We start from the raw sequence: 19,774 nt of genomic DNA on the forward strand, positions 1-19,774 counted from the left end.
TTTCCCAGAGAAGCTGTGGCTGCCCCATCCCTGGAAGTGCCCAAGGCCAGGTTGGATGGGGCTTGGAGCAGCCTGGTCTAGTGAAAGGTGTCCCTCCCTGCCCATAGCAGGGGTTTTGGGGTGAGATGGTCTCTAAGGTCCCTTCCAACCCAAACCACTCTGTGATTCTACACATTTGTTAAAACTAAAAAACAAAAAACAAAAAAATAAAAAAAAAAAGAAAGAAAGAAACCCCAGATTTTCAAGTGGTTTCCTGTTGTTGGTGTCTTTTCTTTCAATAAAATTAATTATAATTTGCCTTGAGGTTTATTATTACAGCACCCTGCTGAGGTCTGAAGAGTTGATAGCCCTGTGGAACTTGGGAAGAATTGGTGATGTTGGTTTGCCTACAGTGCTTGCTATCAGGAAAATAGGGGATTATGTTGGGAGGAGAAGAAAGGAACAAATATTTGGCAGAGAACTGAAATTACACCCTGAAGAGCAACATAGATGCAAATCAAAGCGTGATGATCAAGAAATACCCAAGGATTTAGCAATTCTGGATTAGAAAGAGGATTTCAGCCATGTATTTCAAATCTCTAATCTCGAGTGAGCAAGTAATCTAAATCCACCTAATAACAGTGAATGAAATTATAGCTTAGTTAAGTAATTACTCCTTTTTTTCCTTCATATCGTTCAGAATAAGTATCTTTCAGGAGCTTTCATTGAATCATTAATTTGCATTGCAATGATTTTAACTATTGAGTTTTAAATATCTGTTTTGTTGGCTGATCAAAACCAAACTTGGTCTCTATTTTTAGTTTTCAGTGTTGAAAAAAAACCCCACCACTGTACATCCTGTGGCTGATGTAACCCGAACTGCTTCCTTGCTAGACCTCTGTCTGTGAATTTACCCCCTTGGCTGCTTCAGGGAATTACAGGTGGGCACTAAGTGTTGAAGCAGACGGACACGGATGGGTTGTGGTAGAGGTTGTATCCAGTCACCTTTCTAGTGGGCACCCTGAAGTCTGATCTGACACAGTCCAGAGGTGCTGTTAAAGCAGTTTTGGCGAGGCAGCACATGGGAATTCCAGCTGAGGACCAATATAACACAGTAAAAGTTGGGAGATGCTATGCTAGCAGCTGAGCACAAGACTGACCCTGCTTATGCCTGGGCACAAACTTAGAATAAGTGCTGGAGGAGGGGAATCAAGGCATATCTTAAAATGTCCCATCCTTGGCAGTGTCCAAGGCCGGGTTGGACAGGGCTTGGAGCACCCTGGTCTAGTGGAAGGTCTCCTTGACCATGGCAGAGGGGTTGGAACAAGATGATCTCTAAGGTCACTTCCAACCCAAACTATTCTGTGATATCTAGAAGAGGGACCCAAAGGAAATGAAAGCATCTGTGGACCTACTCTGTGGCTGAGTGTGCAGAGAGAGGCACTGACCAGAGAGACCAGGTCTGAGCTTTGCTAAGGAGTGAAGGAGCCTCAGTCTACACTTACTCTGTTCTGGTATATGCTATGGTTTGCTTCATAAGTGATTTCAGTCTTAAGGAAGAAAAAATAAACCATAACCCCAAGGAGTGGTGGCTCAAGGAGTGTGGTGGTGGTGTGATGCCTCCTGTGGCCAATGCCTGCTGGGGAATCATAGGATGGTTTGGGTTGGAAGGGACTTCAAAGGTCATTTACTTCCAACCTCCCTGCCATGGGCAGAGACATCTTCCACTAGAACAGGTTGCCCCAAGCCTCATCCAGCCTGGCCTGGGACACTTCCAGAGATGGGGCAGCCACAGCTTCTCTGGGCAACCTGTGCCAGGGCCTCACCACCCTCACAGCCAAGAATTTTTTCCTAATATCCAATCTAACATTGCCCTCTGTTAGTTTGCAAGCATTCCCTGTTGTCCTGTCACTACATGCTCCTGTAAAAAGTCCCCCTACATCAAAATCTAACCCTGCAGTAAGCTACCACACCCATCCTCCTGTGAGCCTGAAACCTCTGGGTAAACCACAGCCTGCTGAGACAAAGAGAGGTGTTCACCCTTTCACCTGTGATCATCCATTCCTCCCTGTGCCCTCCAACCTGATCCCTCTCCAGCTGCACCCAGGGTGCAGAGCTTGCCTGGAGCCCATGGGAGCACAGTTATGTCAAACACTACCCAGATCTTCTTCCCGCTTCCACATCTCCCAGCTGGCTCAAAAAGTTGTGGCCTATGATTTTCAAACCAACATAAAACAGTCTTGGCTGTTCTTGTAGCCAAGGAGGGGTAGTTTTTGGAGGCAGGAGTAAGTGGGAGTTAAAAATACTGAAGGAAAAACATTGGCAAACAGCATGGATGAGATGAGCAGATCTGGGAGACAACACAGGTAGAAGTTTGGTGATCAGGCCCTGACACAAACCAAACTTTTGCCTCAAAATCTGCTTCATCAGGACAGCAGCATATTCTCCTGGAGGAGCCAGAGCCTGGGTGTTTCAATCTCTCCACACAGAAAACAGCTTTTAAGGCCACGTCCAGGAAGGCAGCAGAAACTTAGGGCTAACACACTTCAGCAGCTGCTGCATTACCTCTCCTGTCACAGAAGTTTCCAGCATAGAGACCATCTTACCAGCTGTCTGATGACTCTCAACACCGAGCAGGGGAAAATGCTGCCTACTTGTTCACTTCTCCCAGTGAAAATGACTTCCCCATCAGCCTCCAGCTCTGTCCTCTGCTTCTGATTGATCCACAGGTGGGTTGTTTGTTTGGTTTTTTTAGCTATCAGACTTTTTTCCTCCTCTCTGCCTTTGCAGGAGATGAAAATCCAGCTCTGGATGAACACTGATCTGCAAATTGGAGAAAGGGCGCGTCAAGAAGGGGGAACCTGCTTGTGCCCTCCTTGCTCTTGCAAGGAAGGAAAGCAAGACAAGCAAACCTGTACTTCAAAAAGAAAAATTAGACAACAGCAAGATTCTTTTTCCCCACCATTGTTTGTATTTTGCCTCAGCTGTATCTTGGGTATGAGGATGAGTGTTAGTAGCAGGGACCTTTGAGGACTTCAGGACACAGCTCGGGCTTGACCAGAGCACAGGAAACACACAGCAACAGACTCAGGGGCCACTCTCAGGGCAACCAGAGCGCTGCCAAATCAAGCCGCTGAATCCCTTTTTAGGTGTCCACATCCAAAATCCAAGCCCTGAATATTCATTTTCAGCCGCTGCTGATGCTTGTCATCATCTGTCAGGCCCTGACCAAACCACCTGAGTCACTGCAGTGGCACCATTCCCCACCGTCCCCTCCACGCTCAGAACTCGTGGTTTATCAAGCCTGGGTTTCCTCTGCCATCCTGTGGCCTGCTCGCTCTACACCATGAGCCTGCTGCTGCTTTTTGCGTTTAGTGACTCTGAAAAATACATATTTTGCCTGCAATTGACCATCCACCAATCCTCTATGCTCTGAAAGGACTTCCATCTATGTTGCATGGTACAGTGAACACTCTGTCACAGCTGGCGGCTTCCAGTCTGTAAGATCTGGACAACCAGCCTTCAACTCAGATTTTTTTAGAGCAATATTAGCTTCTGCAGAGGCAGACAAGGCCACAAAGATGTCCTTCTCCTCTCATCCTGTTCCCTCTTTTGTCTTTGGTTTGATACCAGAGTCCTCTCCTTCCCAGAAGTGGCAACGCTGGTATCACACAAAGGGTTCAGTCTGTCAGGGCCTCTCCAAGGCTGGACAATTCATAGGCATGTTTCTTAGTTGGTTAAAATAAATAGATTTTTCTCCTAAGACATAACAGTTTCCACTGAAAATGCCAGTGTCCCCCAAAACTGTCCTTCCTTGGATTATAAGAGAGCTATGCAAGGACGTTGCTATTCCTCTAACCATGTGTTTTACCTTCTCACTAATCAAAACCATCCCTGTTTTTCCTCTCAGAAGCTGACACGGGCTCCCATCCCAGCTTGTCTTTGAAGTTACAGATTCTGACTTTCGCTGTCTTTCCCCTCCCAGCCCCTCATTTTGAAGCAAGGGATCATCCAAGGGACACCGATGTGTGTTCGCTCGAGAGCCCTCCAGCTCTGCTCCAGAGCACGAGGCAGGCAAGACTGATGAACCAATATTCACCCTTCATCTCCGAGGCAAAGGCTTGCAAACCCATCCAATTCCAGCCTGGGAAGCAGGGCACATGCCATCAGCTCTCAGGGAGACAGGCAGGCAGCAGTGCCCACCCCAGGGGAAGAATAAATCCCAGCAACAGATCTGTCGTCTTTGGAAAAATAGATATGCAGGGATTTCCTGGGACAAAAACACTAATATTCCAGGAGTTCAACTAGATGATCCTTGTGGATCTCTTCCAACTCAGGATATTCTATGACTCCAACACTCATCAGGAGCCCACAGCCTGGGGGAAAGTCACTTTGGGAAAGAAACTGCAGCTTTCTGGCGCCCAGGGTGTCTTTCTAAAAGCTTCTCCTCCAGCTCAACTAGAAGTTATGGGTTTGACATAGAATCCCTGTCTTGGCAGATGATTTGATGAGCCATCAAAGCTGTCAAAACTGCCTCTGTAGTCAATTGTGTGTTTTATTCTGCCTTAGATATTCGTCGTAGGACAGGATGGGTTATTCCTTGGCCAAACCTCTCATTGCCACACACAGAAGCAACCTGGCTGCCAACCCTAGAGGTTGTCCAAGGCACCCCACACAGAGGAATTCTATGTTTTGTGGCACAGGAGATTGAGCAGATGATCACAATGATGGGAAGATCATAAAAACATCAGTCACACACAAGGGTTATGACTCAATCTTGCTCCCTGGACATGGAAGGAAGCAAAGCCAGTCCTTCAAATTTCAAGGTTCTGGTGAATTTACGACATAAATTATTCATTGCCCTAAACAAAGACATTCTCTTATCTACCTCATCTCTACTTGCTGGAGCAATAAATATGGCTGCAATTAATTCTGGTGCAGAAGAGCCAATAAAATGGATTCTCTCCCATAAACCTTTCCTTCAGCATCCTATTCTAAGGGCACTAATGAAAACACACTGCCAGAATCTTTTTTCAGACATACCATGATGAATTATGAAGGCACTGGAGGACATGGAAATGCAGATCCTTCTCAGGCTTTGGTCCTGCAATGGCAGAGACAACAGCAGCTCTGTCCTCCTGCCTTGACTGAGCTCCAGGCTTGCAGGGGCAGGGAGGGACAGTTTCCACTGTCCCAGGTGGCTCCAAGCCCCATCCAGCCTGGCCTTGGACACTTCCAGGGATCCAGGGCCAGCCACAGCTTCTCTGGGCAACGTGTGCCAGGGCCTCACCACCCTCACAGAGAGGAATTCCTTCCCAGTATCCCATCTAACCTTGCCCTCTAGCAGCAGAAAGCTATTCCCCCTTGTCCTGTCCCTCCATCCCCTGTTCCAAGTCCCTCTCCAGCTCTCTTGGAGCCCCTTTAGGCACTGGAAAGGACTCTCTGGAACCTTCTTTTGTTCAGGCTGAACACCTTCAGCTCTCCCAACCTGCCTCCAGAGCAGAGGGACTCCAGCCCTCGGAGCATCTTCGGGGCCTCCTCTGGACTTGTTCCAACAGATTAAGGCCACAGCAAGACACATCTCTCCTTACAGTCAGAATTCCCCATCTCTGCCTGAGCAAGCAGCTCCTTGGGCGCCAACAGGGATGAGCACGTACCTGCTCTCCCAACACTGGAACGAGCTCCCCAATCCCTCCCTCCTCTTCTCCATTCACAAATCCCTCCACATCCTCGGAGCAATTACGGCCGTAGCTGGGAAGCAGCACCCCAAACAACACAGATAAATCGTGTTCTCACACCGGGCTGCCTCACCAGGGCCCAGCAGAGTCCCAGATTAAGCGATAATCCTCGCCGCAGCCCACGAGGGTGGATCAAGTCGCCTGTTTCCATTTTACAAACAGAGGAGAGAAGGCAGAAAGATTAGCTGCCTTCCCTACAGGAGCCCAGACCTCATTCCTGGACTCAAATGGAGCTAGTTTCTGTCTAAGAAGGGAGATGAGACAGGTTACAGCCATGAACTGGAAATCACAGAGTGCCTGGTGCAGGCTGGCAGTTTACTAAATGTAAGGAGGCTTAGGCCTCTAGCTTTGTTTGAGGCCAGTACTCTAGTTTTTCTGGATAAATTGATTTTTTCAAGCCAAAAAGTAGCCTTTCAAGCATTTCCACTAACCCTTTGCAGGATTCTGGTATCCTCTCTCTCTCATCTGGGCTGGAAGAACGCAGGGAAAACCACATTCAGCCCACAGCATGGCATGAAGATGGTACAGATCCCACTCTCCTCTCCCCAGGAATGTAGGATTAACTCAGCACAGCCCAATGCTCCTTTTAAATGATTTGGGCTGAACCTGTGGAGCTTCAGCTGGTGGTGTCCCTTATTAGCCCTTCATTCAGCACACCCACGGCTGTGGGTACACACACACCCTCCTTCCCCTCTGCTCTGCTCGTCCATACAGGGAATTTGGCCTTTAGTGACATGATGTATCTCATCCTGGGTGTTTAAACGTGTTGGGATCTTCAGTGGTGACCAGTGAAAGCTTTGAATGCTGGGTGCAAAGGACCAGGAGGCTGAGAACCAAAGGGACAGGGCACGAAAAGGGCACTCAGGACATACATCCTCCATTACCTGCCACTGCAGAGCAACCAGCACCCCAAAAGTGTGATTATTTCACTCATTCCAGATGTTTGCCTGGAAAGAGACTGCTCTCCCCTTGACTACAGAAGAAGCACAGCAATGAAGCAGGGACAACAGTGTCCCTGCTGTGGGTGTCTGACCCAGATGAGCTGAATCCCTTTCCTTCATCCACTCTGTTGCTGCCACCTAGGCAGAATATGCTCCCACTGTGCAGAAACACCCAGCACCTTCTGGTTTCCAGCGTGACATTTTTCTAAGCCTGCTGGTGTCATGAAAATCCATTTCATAACAAATTTTGCAAGTGCAACCTCCTGCCTAATTGATTTAGAGAAAACAAAGGGTCGGTAGTGCCCTCCAACACCCTGTCAGCATCCTCCTGCTCAAATTTTAGCTGCTTCATATCAGGAGCCCATTGTAAAGGGTCTGTGGTGCTCGCCAACATCCCCCTAACATCCTCTAGTCCCACCTTGCTGCTGCTGGGCACAGAGACACTCACCCCATGCCTTCCTGTGCGGGCTCTCACATCTGAGCATCCTTCCCACATCTCTGGTCCTCAAGGCCTCTCTAAGCCCTACCTGCTCCCACATGCTCAGATGTCCACTCTCCTCCCCTGAAGGCCCATCGAGCACCCCCCTCCATGTGGAAGGAGCATATGGCAGGGCAGATGGGGTGTTAATGCAGCAGCTGGCGCGGGGCGGCGCAGGATTCCGCACGGCCGCAAACAAGGAGCCCACGTGTGTGACGTGGACACACCCCACGCTTTGGACATCCCTGCCTGATTTGGGGGGGTTGGTGGCAGTGGCTACGACCCCTCCCCGCTGCTGGGATTTGCTCTGATGCTGCTTGTCGGGGCACCAGGGAGGGAGTTTCCTTCCTTGTTGGCATCTGGAGTCATCTCCGTGTTTCATTCTCCCTCATTCTTGCGTGTTTTCTTCAGAGCATCACCAGGTGGAACATGGGCGTTTATCTCTGGTGGGTTTTTGTTTTTTTGTTTTGGTTGGTTTTGGTTTGTTTTTTCTTTTTTTTTGGGGAGGGGGGAAGTTGTTGGCAGCCTTCCACCCTCAGAGACAAACCCCTACCACGGACACCTCCTAATGTAGAGCACGGTCCCCTGAACCAGCCACAGCCACACATGTCCCTGACATGGCTCCTGCTGCTCTCACCAGCTCATCTCAGCATGGTCTCCTCCAAAAAAGGTCCTTTCTTTTTCCACCTTGCTCCAGATTTCTTCCTCACCAGCTGGATGGTAATCTGCACAGCGGCCAGCTGAATCAGACAGGGATGCTGGAGGCAAGGAGATGGGGTTTCCTGGGGATGCTCCCTCCTAACATGTAATTTAACAGACTGATGAAGCCATTGCCAAGGTTGACCACTCCCCAGGGATGATTTGCACCCATGCAAGGACCACGTGTAGGGGGTAGGCTGGCAGCACACACACAGGCTGCAAAAGGGCACCATCAATAAATCTCTGGCCCTCCCTGTGCCTCAGTTTCCTCCCAAAATAAGAAATAATATTGTCTTCTACGTGAAATTTGGTGAGGATAACAGCTAAATGCATATTAGATGTATGTAGGTCTGTGTATGCACTTACACATACATTAGGGTTGTTGAATCTATCTGAAAGTAGATACTTATATTATCCATCTTGGCTGTTTCTGCTCCAGGGGAGAAGGATCCCAAGTGCTTGGAGCTGCAATAACCTCTGTCCTGGGCTAAGCTGATTGAGCACAACAAGCAGGACACTGGGCAGCTGTATGAGCAGCACAGCTGCATGTGGTGACTACGCTCAGCTCACAGAACCACGGAATCATTTAGGTGGGAAAAGCCCTCTAAGATCACCGAGTCCCACCATTCCCCCAGCACTGCCAAGGCCACCAGTAATACATGTCCCCAAGTGCCACATCCACATGGCTTTAAGTCCCTCCAGGGATGGGGACTCCATCACTGCCCTGGGCAGCTGTGCCACAGCTGGACAACCCTTTCTACTAAAAGTTTTTCCCTCATTTGCCACCTAAACCTGCCCCGGTACGACTTGGGACTATTTTCTCTTGTCACTTGGGAGCAAAGCCTGACCCCCCCTCGGCTGCCCCCTCCTGTCAGGGAGTTGTAGAGCCAGAAGGTCCCCCCTGAGCCTCCTTTTCTCCAGGATGAGCCCCCCCAGCTCCCTCAGCTGCTCCTGCTGCTCCAGACCCTTCCCCAGCTCCGTTCCCTTCCCTGCACACGCTCCAGCCCCTCAATGTCTCTCTTGTCTGAGGGGCCCAGAACTGCCCCAGCACTGGAGGTGCAACCTCACTGTCTCCTTGTGGGAGATTTTCTTCCACCTCCCACAGAGCTTCCACTCACTCTTCACTCTACTCATCCAACTCCTGTCTTTAAATTTTGGTGTGTCACAGCCTGGCTCTTTCAGCCCTGCAGCGACACTCAGAGCAAATTGCTGCTCACTTTCACTTCTGATCCAAGGACCATGTCTCAGAAAGTTTGTGAGAACTTGGTATTCCCAACTGATTTTTCAAAGAATATATCATCCAAAATCCTCCAAAAACATCCCATAAAGGCTGCTTAAATGAGAACCTCATTTCTGAGAACTCAGGGGTGAAGCCTTAAATATTTCCCAAAGAATGCAAAACTCCAGATAACATTGCAGAAGTTGGTCCCACTGAGACAACCCTGTCCTGTTTGCTATGGAAACTGAGTTAACAGCTACACCTTAAAGACAGGCAGGTTCCCTACAAGGATTTGCCAGAGGTTACCCAAGAGCAGAGGAGGGTTTTAGCTGACAGACAGGGTCTGTCCTTAAAACCTCAGCCCCTGCCTGGTTTGGCTCTGCATCTCCTGCCTGCAAATTGGCTGCCTGAATTTCAGATGACCCCTGAGGCTCGAGGCACTGCATGAACTATTAGGAAGCCTGATCGGATTTGTGACATCTCAGTCAGTGTCATCCCTGCAGAAAGAAAGAAATAAAGCAAAACTTTGGGGGTTGCAGCTCGGCACTGCTGTTTGGCTTCTTCTCTGGTTATTTGCATTTATGGTTTCTAGCCTCAATTCCTAAGGAAATGAGCTTTATATAATTGCATGAGATTTATATTTGTCATCTCTACTTGATTGAACTGGGCAAAATTATTAGTGGTACCACGAGGGGAAGCAGGAAAAATCAGCTGAGGCCACACTGGGCATCAGAGGGTCCAGTCCTGGCTTACCCCCTCGGGAGTAATCTCCAAAAAAATCAGGGTTCTCATGAGGCCACTGACAGCTTTGGCATGTTCACAGCCTCTCTGGCCTAATTATTTGGTTGTGGTTAACTGAGGTGCAAAAAATTCTTACAATCATAGAAACATTTAGGTTGGAAAAGACCCTTAAGGTCATCGAGTCCATCCACTAAACTCCCTCTGGATGTGGCGGAGGTTTGTATTTCCTCTGCCTGGCAGGTAGATGTGGCCAGGGGTGATGGGAGGTGGTGGGGGATCAGTGCATGCCCTGGTGCAACTGAGACCCCAAAACAGCTCCAGGTGTGGGTACCAACCCTCTAATGTCATGGTGCTGATAACACCAAGGTTGTGGGTTCGATCCCTTCGGGTCATTCACGTAAGAGCTGGACTCGACGATCCTTGTGGGTCCTTTCCCGTTCACGTGTGTTCTGTGCAATTTCTGAGTCCCCAGCACCGCTTCAGTGGCAGAGCTGCCACCAGGCCACCACATGAGGGCAGTCCAAGTTTGAGTGTGCCGGGAGCTGCACAAAGCAGATGTGCACAGACATCGGGGTGGGAAAAAAACCCCCAATTGTACTTAAATATTATTTTTTTTCCCTGCACAATATTTCATGCCGGGGTCGGGGGCATCACCAGGGGCTGCTCCTCAGCCCATGCACCCCTGTGGTGACAGCCCAGATGCCACGTGAAGGGTCACCCAGGGGGGCCACCACAAAATGAGTCTATCACCCTTCGCACCATCGTTTGATCTCAGAATCATTTGGGTTGGAAAAGACCCCGCAGGTCATCAAGTCCAAACATTGACCTGGTGCTGTAACTTCTGCAGCCCCACAGCAGCGTTAAGGACACACGAGCCACTCAGTGCTTCAGGTAACAGTTTATTTTCTCCAGGGTGTAAGATGTGCAGCAGGTACGTGTACAGGACCGCTGTTTTCTTAGCCAAGAGGAGTCGCGACCAAACAAGAGACTGAAACAAAGAAACCTAACAGTATCCTGCCCTACAGCAAATAGTGCAAGTCATGTAAAACATCAGTTCAACACAGGAAAACAAGGAAAAATAAAAAGGTATTTCCAAGCCACAGGTATTTTCTCTCCTTCTGGAGGAGATCCCAAAGGTGGGGCTGGGAGGTGGGAAGGGGCTCAGTTCAGTTGGGCTCGGACTATGTGGGGGTTCTACAAGAAGGGGTTTTTTACTCTTTTCTTCCCTTTTTGTTTTTGGCTTGGAAAGAAACTCAGGTGCAGATCAAGGAGGTGCACACTGTCAGAGGCATCAAAAGGCAAAGGCAGACCCTAAAACCCAGCTGTGGGTGACCTGCTGCCAAACACAACATCTTAGAACAGAGATGGTTTGGGGGTCTTGCTTCATTTACTCACTTATCTTAAAACTTTCCTCTGCAACCACAAAATCCTTCAGCTTCAGGGCACTGAGACTGTAAAACAAAGCACTAATCCCCTCCAAAATGGGTGAGAAAGGATGGGGAGGCATCGCAGGTCCCAGGGGGCTGCAGGCAGAGCACGAGCAGAGAAGAGATGGGGCAGCATTTGCAGCACCACTGGTGTCACTGGGAGTCCTGCTGAGTGCCACATATTTGAGTCTAAAACATTTTAGGCTCTCCTTTCATTTTTTTTTTATGCAGGTGATTGGCAAACGGAAAAGCCTCTCACTCCCCTGGACTGCAGGCTCGCTCTTTCCTTTTTAAAATACATTTCTTTTAATTTTTTTTTCTTTTTTTTGGTATGCAATTTCTTCTGCACAACTGCAGGAAGAGGCTTTTGCAACGCTCAGCAAAGGGTTTTGAGCCAAGGGCAAGGAGCTGCCCCGTCCAGATCCCTGCCACTTGCACTCAGGAGATGCTCCTTTGGCAGCAAACCCTGGTGCAAGCAAACACTGCGTGTGCAGCATCACCCCCTGCACTGGTTCTCCCTCCACAGCCTGGATGCTCCAGCAGATAACAGCAGCTGTTCAGGGGCAAGCGTGTGGCCATATGTTGCTGCTAACAAGCATTTACTGGAGCTGGTTCCTTTCTGTGATTCCCATGTGTCTGATTAACTCACAGCTCCTCCGAGCAATTTTCAGATTTTTCACTCTCCCCCTTGCAAATCTCCCTCCTTTTTCTTTTTTTTTTTTTTTTTTGTTTTGTCGCTGTTTTGGCTTTAAAAGCAAACCAGAATATGAGCATAAAATGGGGTCAAAAGGTGCAAGATTTAAAAAAAAAAAGAAGTGTATTTAAATAGCTAAAAAGTCATTAATTTAATTTTGTAATTTTTTCATGCTCAGAAACACACCGTTTCTGGGATGACCCTGCCATGGTCGTGCAGACTCCAAGCACAGATGAGATGTTCAATAACCAACCACCTGCCCTAGGAGGGGGAATTGATATTTCCCTCTTCTCAAGACACGTTTTTGGATTCTGCCTGCAGACCTGGGCCCCTGCCTGAGCATCTGATGCTGTGGGGTCCTTCTCAGGAGCGTGAAGGAAGGAAAATAACCTGTGGCTGTAAGAACTTGAGATGTTTTTTACTGGGATTGCAGCAGGGTGTACAACCCATGGGCCTGAATCCCTGGTCCCCAGGCTTGGGAGGATGGGCTTGGATCCTTATTTACCACTGCATTCCCAGTTAAAACAGACTGGGGAGAAATCAAGCTGACTGACCTGGGTCCCTGGGCTGTGCCAGCATCCCATCCTCTTGGGAAATGTTTTTCCAGAGGCTGCCCCATCAGCTGAGCAGAGAGGAGGGCGCTGTGGTGATGGGAACATCCCTTATCTCACCGAGCTATGGGAAAGGAAAGCACCCTGGTAGGCAGCAGAGACAGGTGCTGTCAAAGGTGATTCATCCCACCCTTGGGAGGTCCAGCGTGGGTGGGGTGAATCACCCTCCTTCAGTACCTGCCTCCCTCCAGAGCCAGGACAGCTCCAGAGGAAGGCTGGAGATCACGTTGCACGTTAGGACATCCAAAACTAAAAAGTGTCAACATGTAGGTGTCTCAATATGCACAGGGTGCTTGTTACTTCACTTCCGAATGGGTGAATGACGTGGGATTAGTCCCACCATTCCTACCTGGCACCTGTTTTCCAGCTTTTGCACCTCCTTCAGAAAATAACAAGGAAATTCTGCAACTCCTGAGTGGCCACATGAATTACAGGGCTCATGTTTGCATCAGCTGTGCTCACAGAATCACAGAATCATTAAAGGATTTGGGTTGGAAGGGACCTTTAAAGGTCATCTAGTTCAATTCCCTGCCATGGGCAGGGACACCTTCCACTAAAACAGGTTGCTCCAAGCCCCATCCAAACTTGTCCTCAATATTTCCAGTGATGGGGCAGTCACCAACTCTCTGGGCAACTTGTTCCAGTGTTCTGCCACCCTCATTGTAAAAAATTTCTATCTGGTCTGAATCTCCCCTCTTTCAGTTTAAAACCATTTCCCCTTGTTCTATTGCAACAGTCCTGCTAAAAAAGTTTGTCCCAATCTTTCTTCTAAACCCCCTTCAGGCACTGAAAGGGGCTCTCAGGTCTCCCTGGATCCTTCTCTTCTCCAGGTGAACCCCCCCAGCTCTCCCAGCCTGGCTCCAGAGCAGAGGGGCTCCAGCCCTCGGAGCATCTCTGTGGCCTCCTCTGGACTCGCTCCAGCAGCTCCAGGACCTTCTGCTGTTGTTCCCCAGGGCAGCTCTACAGGGGGTCTCACCTGAGGGGGCAGAGGGGCAGAATCCCCCCTCCCCTGCTGCCCACACTGTGGGATCAGTCCTGTGCTCATCAGACCCTGCTGCAGCCAGGCCTCTGGAGCCTGGTGAGATGAATAAGAAGCCACCACACCCTGAGCTGGGAGAGAGCCCCAAGACCCTCCAGCCCAAAGCTGCTGTTCAGCACACCCATCCTGGTTGTGAAAAGGAAGCAGAGCCCCAGGAAGGCACCTCCACGCTTAGCTGGGCTCACATGTGGATACCTGTGGCCTGGACTCACCACACAACATCAAAATGGGAAGAAATAGGGTTTTCTCTAATCCCCCTCTTCCCCCCAAAACATGATCACTGCCAGCACTCGGGTCCCTCCAACCCTACCCAACCCAGCGCCAACGCGGGAAAATCAACCTTAACTCCGCAATCATCGCCAGCATCACAACGCCCACGGCCCCTCGGGGTGGAGCCCGTACCAGCTCGATGCTTCATTCAGAAGTGACTGTTTCAGCTTTCCAAAAGGTGCCTTTGGAAAGCACAGATCTGTGTGCCGGGCAAACATCCGAAAAGCTGAGGCCACGCGGGTCAGCAACTGCAGCGGCTTTGCCTTCTCACCGTGGCCACAGGCAAGAGAATCAAGTCCTGCTAATAATTTAAAAGCATCAATTAATGCAGTTTAATAAATACATAAAAGGATTTAGCCTCTCTTTTTTTTTTCCCATCCACTTTTTTAGCATCGATCAAAGTTAAGGGTGATTGTCCCGTGAGTAACTAAGGCAAATTTGTGTGTGTGTGTGTTTGTGTGTGTGTGTGTTTCTCTCTACTTTTTTGTTTTGATTTTTTTCCATCATTTTGTACATAAAGCAATCACATAAAAATAGTTATAAATAGAAAAATTGCAAAGGTTTATCCCCACTTAGACAAATAGGAAAAAAAAAAGAAAAAAAGAACCCAACCAACCTAACAAACAAACTGAGACAGAAAAAACACCTTGCTTCAAGTCCTTGCAGATTATACAGTACTCAGCATCTTTGGATATTTTACAATGACTCCAAATAGTAGACAAAAAAACACCTGAAGGAACCAGTCATCTGCAAAATGTTGCTTGTTGTAAGAAGTTGATACGGATTAAAAAGAAAAAGTTTGTTGCAGTTTTAAGAAGATTTTCTTTTCTTCTTCTTTTTTTTCTCTCCGTTGACTTTCGTTGCACGTGGAGTCTTTGTGGATTTCTTTTCTGGAGGAGGAAGCGAGTGCTGGGCAGTTCCTTGGGATCATTCTGCTGCGGGTAGTCTCAGAGCAGAAGTCCTTCAAACCCCCGTGGGGGCAGAACCCAGATCCCGTGTGTCCCCCTCCATGCTCTGGTGGGCAGATTCTCATCCAGCCACCACTTCACTGATGGACAAACCAAAAAATTCATGAACCCGCGGTCCTCTCATTCCCTTTGATTTTGCTGACGTTGAAAGGTAACAGTAAAAAGAGAAATAAAAAAGCCCCAGTTTGTACCATCTACATTTTCAAGTGCTGGTTTCATGTACAACCAGCTTCCTGGGACACTCACTGCAAGACACGTCAGCCAACGCTGAAACTGGGGTCCCACCACATCTCCCTCCCATGGCTCATCTAAGTGGAACCATGGGAGGCAGATGGTCACCAAGAGCCTTTATCCATCAGAGTAGCTCATGGTTTCAGAGCTGAAGGAGGCTGACAGGGCAATTCCAGCCAATCTGCTGCTCTTTTGGCCTCAAAAGAATCCTTAGATGGAGTGGCCAAGATGGGGTCTGCAGGGATGCTGGGGAGACACCCCAAACCTGCTGGTCACCTTCAGCTTGGAGCACCCTAAATATGTTACCCTCTTATCTTTTGAGCCAACAAAGAGTGAAGAAATAGCATTCCTGCTTGCTGGCAAGTAGACAATATAATCACCTTTAGTGAACTTCTTTTTCACAAAGGTCCCTTGAGACAAGCAGCAGGGATATTTCCACACTCAATTTTTTTCCCAACAACATTGCACGTTCTGTAAATTTTTGTCATCAAAATATACATATAGGAATTCGAGGGAACTAAGGACAGAACCCCAGACTTTTCAGAATGGTCAGTGGCGGCGAATTCTGACTCTTTGGTTTGAAACGACTTTTTCATTTCGAAATTCCCACGTGGTTCATTTTCGCAAAGCAAGGGTTTAATGAAAGCTCAATATTGAAACATTTCTGATTCTTCCAAAACTTTTCCTTCACCTTTTCAAGCAACTGAAGTTAAAATACTCAAAATAGGCTTTGGTTCTCCTTTTGAAATTTTGAAATAGCTAAAGAACCAAAATAAGTAAATCCCCCTTTTACACCCAGCTTTGCAGCTGGGTGATTTTTTATCTCCTTTTTTTTTTTTTTTTTTTTTTTATGTTTTTAGGGTCCCAACTCATGCTGCAGATCAGGGCTTTCACCAGCCCTGTAAATCTGATATACTGCTGAGAAAGTCAAAGGCCAGGATCCTCCCTCTCCCAACATGGCTGCTTGACCCTCCCCTTTATCCCTTGTAGGATAAATATTGTTGCCAGACATGGGAATCAATTAAAAAACAAAAAAACCAAACCGAACCAACCAACCAAACAAAAACAAAACCAAAAAAAGAATACAAAAAAAAAAACATGGAAAAGAGAAAAGTCCTTTTGACCAAAAAGGCCAAGGAATGTAACAGAACAAAACCAAGTCTGGACGGCTTGTTGGTGTCCAATGGGCTCTGCAGGTGGAAAATGGGGAGTATTTCCCCCAGAAGAGCCATCTCGAAGTGATGGCTGCGCCCTGGACTAAGGCAAGTGACATTTTCGGGAGCATTGAAGAGAGCAGCAGTCCTGGCCTGGCCTTCCCACACGGAGCCATGAGTGGTGGGTGGCTGGGTGGGACAGCGAGTGCCTGATGGCCCCAAAGCCAAGTGCATCCAGAGTCTAAAGTGCCAGTGGCCAGGGGGCACAGCACCTGCCCACTCCTTGCTCTCCCCAGGGACAACCCAGTGCCCCAAAGCCCCATGGCAGCAAGGGGACGAAGAGTTTCTCAGGAGTCCAGTGATGCAGAAGGGCAGGTGGAAGGCCCCGAGGGAGCTGGCTGCCTTGCTGGGAGGGGAGCAGGCGCATGGTGGGACCGGGAGCGGGTTTAGTTGCTTGCCTCTGAGATGGGAGCCACATGGCCCAGCCCCGCCAGGCCGCTGAAGCCTGTGCTCCAAGGGTCGGGGAGCGGGAAGAAGGGCTGGGCGGCGAGGTTTTCATTGTGGCCCAGGGCGAAGGCGAAGATCCCCGCGTTCCTCTCCATGTCCATCTGGGCCCGCCTGAAGAGCTTCCTCTGGGTCTCCTCGAACTGGCTCTCCAGCTCCTGCAGGCTGAAGGAGGCCTTGGCCCCGCTCAGGAAGTGCTTGGGGCTGGGGCCGGGAAGGCACATGGCCGTGCTGCCGAGGTGGCCGCTCATCTCCTCCAGCGCCGGCGGCACCACGAAGCCGCTCTCCACGGGCGGGCCGCCGGGGGCGAAGAGCAGGCCGGCCGCCCGCCAGGCCGCCGGCTTTCGGCCGCGCCGGGGCCGCGCGATCCGGCAGCTCTGCCGCTTGATGTGGCGGTGCAGGTGGTCGGAGCGGGTGAAGCTCTTGTAGCAGAACTCGCACTGGTAGGGCCGGATGCCCGTGTGGATGCGCATGTGGTTCTTCAGGTCGTAGTTGTGCACGAACTTGGCGTTGCAGTGGATGCACAGGTACGGCCGCTCCCCCGTGTGCTTCCGCATGTGGATCTTGAGCTTGTCCTGCCTGCGGGAGGAAAAAAAAAAAAAAGGCACTTTTGGTCAGGGCGGCGTGGGCTGGAAGGGGTGGGGTTGGGGTTGCTCTTTGGGTCAGGGGAGGAAAGGTGGGAAGCTTGTCTCGGGGCTTCCCCCAGCGCGTGGATGCTCTTGCAGGTTTGACCTCTGCATTCGCCTTCTCTTTCCTGGGCACCTAAACATCACACACACACACGTCAGGAGTTTGCAGCCCATCCCAGAGAGGTCAAAACTGGCTTAAATTGGAGGAAAAAAGCCCTCTGGAATAAACCCCAAAAGCAGGGAAACATAGAATCATTAAGGCTGGAGAAGACCCCTAAGATCATCAAGTCCAACCATTCCCCCAGCACTGCCAAGGCCACCACTCACCCATGTCCCCAGGTGCCACATCCACAGGGCTTTTACATCCCTCCAGAGATGGGGAGTCCACCACTGCCATGGGCAGCCTGTGCCAGGGATGGACAACCCTTTCAGGGAAGAAATTTTCCGTAGTATCCAATCTAAACCTCCCCTGGTGCAACCTGAGGTCATTTCCCCTTCCCTGGGGAGCAGAGCCTGACCCCCACCTGGCTCCACTCTCCTGTCAGGGAGTTACAGAAAGCGAGTACCTAAACATGGGAATATATCTACCTATGTATATCTAAATAAGGGAATAGCTAATTTAGTACAGCTCTATTCCTGCTTGCAAGTAAAGAAATTTGTTCAGATTCAAGAGTCTGGCACCGTGGGCTGAAAATACTGCTTAATTTAAGTCCCTCTTGGATTTTCCTTTCATTTTATCCTTGCACTGACCACACGGTGTCTCAGGAGGCTTTCATTTGCAGCAGGAGCATCACAGAGGGTGGTGCTGGCAGAGGTGCAGCTCCCAGGCACTCAATCCTTCGCTGCCATGGTCTCCAAGGCCAGCACACATCCAGACTCACTCAACAGTATGGAGAAGGTTTTTAAATCCAGCCTTGGAACAGTGTAATATCCATCTCAATGGCACTTATTTACAAATTTATATATATATATACATAGAATTTTTTTTTTAAGGCAAATATCTAAAAGCAAGAATATTTTCTCACTCTGGCAGTCCAATCACTATTTCCTCCCCCCTGCAATAAATGTTTCCTTCTGCAATCAAAAAAAAAAAAATCACAGCTAAAGCGTATGATTATAAAACTGTAAAGCTGTCTGTAGCTGAACTGAGCCAAGCACTGCTCAGCTAGGTTGCACCAGTGGAGTTCAAGTAAAGAGCAAAGTGTGAAAATTCATATTGTTTTACAAAATGCTTTTTGGTATGAACCCTCCAAAGTGCTAATACTGGGGCTATATGTAGAACACATGGAGTCATGTCAGTATGATATATAAAACCTATATATTATAGATATCTCACATAAAACTGCATTACATATTTTAGATAAACATTAAACAGTATATAATATTGTTTATTATGGCTTAAAAATATAATTGCATTCTAAATTATATAATACATAACATAAGTACATGTTATGATATTTTGATTTTTGTAAAAACCACCCCCGAAAAAAATCTGTTTATTCTGCCAGGTCAAGCCCTCAAAACATGCAAGGTGCTACCTTTGCACTAATTTGTGCCACCCTGCCTGTGTGCACACTGAAGTAGTTTTTGGTGACATGCCTGGCAGCACACTGGTGTCAGCCAGTCCATGAGGAGTGCAGCCCTGGTCTGGCCACCCCTGTGCACCAATCCCTCAGGATCAAGGATGCAGAGAAGTATCCCTAGGAGGAGAAGCACTTCTTCACCAGATGATGCTTTATTGACTTTGGGAAACTGGTCCCAGCCTTGTCCTGCACCTAGAGATTTTTAGGGAGACAGGAAAAAAAAAGCATCTCCCGGTCCCTGCGCCAAGCTCAGGGCCAGACCCCAACTTCCCACTCTGACATTTTTAAAGCTGCTGTTTTCCCCAGGATTTTTCGCAGGGATGCACTCCCCCCGAAAGGGCTCAGCAGAAGACAAAGCAGCACGGAAAATTTCACCCCGAGCAGATAAAACGTGGCGAAATCGCACACACGGATGAAGGCAGGGGGCTCGTACTGCGAGGTGGTGGGAAGCGTTAATAAAAAGCAGAGCCACCAGCCCCACCTATAATTTAATTTAAACCTCTATATGTAATGTTTAACCTAGCGGGATCGCTTTTCCTAATAAACACGCCGCGTGCCAGGACTGCATAATGTAAACACAGGCAAAGCTCTTTTCAGGCTGTTACCCATCTCCGGCAGCAGACAGGGAGAAACTCAATCCCCCCACGCCCTGGGGGGATGTAAGAGAAGGTTTATGGCTGTACCTGGAGCAGCTCAGAGGCTGGGGGCGGGGTGGGATGCTCCGGTTGTGGCGGAGCACCCCGGGGAGGATGTGGCGTGGGGGACACAGGCTTTGTGAGCCGGGAGCTGGGCTCACAGGCTCTCCAACGGAGATCCACACTCCGTGTGTGTGAATAACCTTAATGCAATTGCATTAGGAGAGCGATTAG

General features: G+C 49.0%; 1 protein-coding gene across 1 annotated transcript in view; it reads right to left on the bottom strand.

Moving 5' to 3' along the window:
• Positions 1-16,154: 16,154 nt before the first annotated feature.
• The window catches only part of ZBTB7C (zinc finger and BTB domain containing 7C), a 126,059-nt gene continuing 122,439 nt past the window's right edge, over positions 16,155-19,774 (bottom strand). Inside the window, exon 6 of the mRNA XM_027671699.1 lies at positions 16,155-17,272. Within this exon, the coding sequence (XP_027527500.1) occupies positions 16,636-17,272 (637 nt within the window). The 3' untranslated portion in view covers positions 16,155-16,635. The remainder of the gene's footprint in view (positions 17,273-19,774) is intronic.

Source organism: Neopelma chrysocephalum, unplaced genomic scaffold, assembly GCF_003984885.1.
Source record: "Neopelma chrysocephalum unplaced genomic scaffold, ASM398488v2 Primary Assembly neopelma1_97116, whole genome shotgun sequence".
NCBI classification, from domain to species: Eukaryota; Metazoa; Chordata; class Aves; order Passeriformes; family Pipridae; genus Neopelma; species Neopelma chrysocephalum.